The sequence below is a fragment of the Penaeus vannamei genome, chromosome 7 (assembly GCF_042767895.1).
Source record: "Penaeus vannamei isolate JL-2024 chromosome 7, ASM4276789v1, whole genome shotgun sequence".
Lineage (NCBI taxonomy): Eukaryota > Metazoa > Arthropoda > Malacostraca > Decapoda > Penaeidae > Penaeus > Penaeus vannamei.
Genome location: NC_091555.1, coordinates 17371469 through 17373968, shown reverse-complemented (window position 1 = coordinate 17373968; position 2500 = coordinate 17371469). Strand labels below are relative to the sequence as shown.

General features: G+C 55.9%; 1 protein-coding gene across 1 annotated transcript in view; it reads right to left on the bottom strand.

Annotated features, from left to right (window-relative positions):
* The window catches only part of LOC138862127 (uncharacterized), a 3811-nt gene that overhangs the window by 12 nt on the left and 1299 nt on the right, over positions 1-2500 (bottom strand). The window contains exon 2 of the mRNA XM_070123289.1: positions 1-1495. This exon is cut by the window's left edge and continues 12 nt beyond it. Within this exon, the coding sequence (XP_069979390.1) occupies positions 1-1495 (1495 nt within the window). The remainder of the gene's footprint in view (positions 1496-2500) is intronic.

Genomic DNA, 2500 nt, shown 5'->3' with positions numbered 1-2500 from the left:
ACTAAGGGAATGGACTGGGGGAACGGATTCGAGAAATGGACTAGGAGAACGGTCTGAAGGAACGGACTGGGGGAGTGGACTTGGGGAATGGACTGGGGGAACGGACTGAGGGAATGGACTGGGGAACGGACTGAGGGAATGGACTGGGGAACGGACTGAGGGAATGGACTGGGGAACGGACTGAGGGAATGGACTGGGGAACGGACTAGGGGAACGGTCTGAGGGAATGGACTGGGGAACGGACTTGAGGAACGGACTGAGGGAATGGACTGGGGAACGGACTTGGGGAATGGACAGGGGGAACGGACTGAGGGAATGGACTGGGGAACGGATTTGGGGAATGGACTTGAGGAACGGACTGAGGGAATGGACTGGGGAACGGACTTGAGGAACGGACTGAGGGAATGGACTGGGGAACGGACTTGGGGAATGGACAGGGGGAACGGACTGAGGGAATGGACTGGGGAACGGATTTGGGGAATGGACTTGAGGAACGGACTGAGGGAATGGACTGGGGAACGGACTTGGGGAATGGACTTGAGGAACGGACTGAGGGAATGGACAGGGGGAACGGACTGAGGGAATGGACTGGGGAACGGACTTGGGGAATGGACTTGAGGAACGGACTGAGGGAATGGACAGGGGGATCGGACTGAGGGAATGGACTGGGGAACGGACTTGGGGAATGGACTTGAGGAACGGACTGAGGGAATGGACTGGGGGAACGGACTGAGGGAATGGACTGGGAAACGGACTGAGAGAATGGACTAGGGGAACGGACTGAGGGAATGGACTGGGGAAACAGACTGAGGGAATGGACTTGGGGAACGGACTGAGGGAATGGACTGGGGGAACAGACTCTGGGAATGGACTGGGGGAACAGACTCTGGGAATGGACTGGGGGAACAGACTCTGGGAATGGACTGGGGGAACAGACTCTGGGAATGGACTGGGGGAACGGACTGAGGGGATGGACTGCGGGAGCGGACTCTGGGAATGGAGTGGGGGAACGTAGTTGGGGAATGGACTGAGGGAACAGACTCTGGGAATGGACTGGGGGAACAGACTCTGGGAATGGACTGAGGGAACAGACTCTGGGAATGGACTGGGGGAACAGACTCTGGGAATGGACTGGGGGAACAGACTCTGGGAATGGACTGGGGGAACAGACTCTGGGAATGGACTGAGGGAACAGACTCTGGGAATGGACTGGGGGAACAGACTCTGGGAATGGACTGGGGGAACAGACTCTGGGAATGGACTGGGGGAACAGACTCTGGGAATGGACTGGGGGAACAGACTCTGGGAATGGACTGGGGGAACGGACTGAGGGAATGGACTGGGGGAACGGACTGTGGGAATGGACTGGGGGAACGTACTTGGGGAATGGACTGAGGGAACAGACTCTGGGAATGGACTGGGGGAACAGACTCTGGGAATGGACTGAGGGAACAGACTCTGGGAATGGACTGGGGGAACAGACTCTGGGAATGGACTGGGGGAACAGACTCTGGGAATGGACTGGGGGAACGGACTGGGGTTGCGTGGCGGGAGGGGTGCTGGGGTTGTTCAAGGACTGACTTGGTGAGGAAATTAAGTGGGAGGGAGGGAAGGAGAGGGAGAGGGGAGGGAGGGAGGGAAGGAGGAAGGGAGAGGGAGAGAGGGAAGGAGGGAGGGAGAGGCGGTAGAGGGATGGAGGGCGGGAGAGGCGGGAGAGGGAAGGAGGGAGGGAGAGGGGGAGAGGGAAGGAGGGAGGGAGAAGGGGAGAGGGAAGTAGGGAGGGAGAAGGGGAGAGGGAAGGAGGGAGGGAGAGGGGGAGAGGGAACGAGGGAGGGAGAGGGGGAAGGGAAGAAGAGAGGGATGGAGGGAGATAGACAGATAGATAGAAAGAAAGAAAAAATCAAGAGAAAAAAATCACATCATCGAAAGCGTATCCAACTGTTGACAAATTTTCCTTCCTCCTTTTCCAAGCTCTGGAATTTATGATGTGGAATTCACGTCAGGTGTCCCAAGGGGGTGGGGGTGGGGGATGAGGGTGGGGGGCAGCAACCTCGGAATCCCCGTGGCACGAAGGGGGGGGGGGGGTTGAAGTAGTCATCTTATTTACTTTATATATTCTTTCCGCTCCCCCTCCCCCTCTTTTACTCTCTTTCTCTCTTTCTCTCTCTCTCTCTCACGCACACACACACACATAAATATGCATATATTTTCTCTCTTTCCCACATTCCCCTTCCCCTCCTTCTCTACCTCTTAAAAAGTCGTCGTGAAAAACGCATTATCATTGCGAAGGAGAAAAATAAATGAGAAAAAAAAGAACGCAGAAAGAAAAGCGCCTCGATAAGCGATGTCAAGGATTTATGCGCCTCGATCCTTTTTGCTCGCCGGGGGTCAGGTCATCTAAGTAGAAAACGGGTCTAAATGCGCGCTGCACTTGTTTTTGTCCGCGCCAACACCACGCTCCGGTGCGTTTCTAGTCTTTATGCTGTCGAAAGCCACGTCA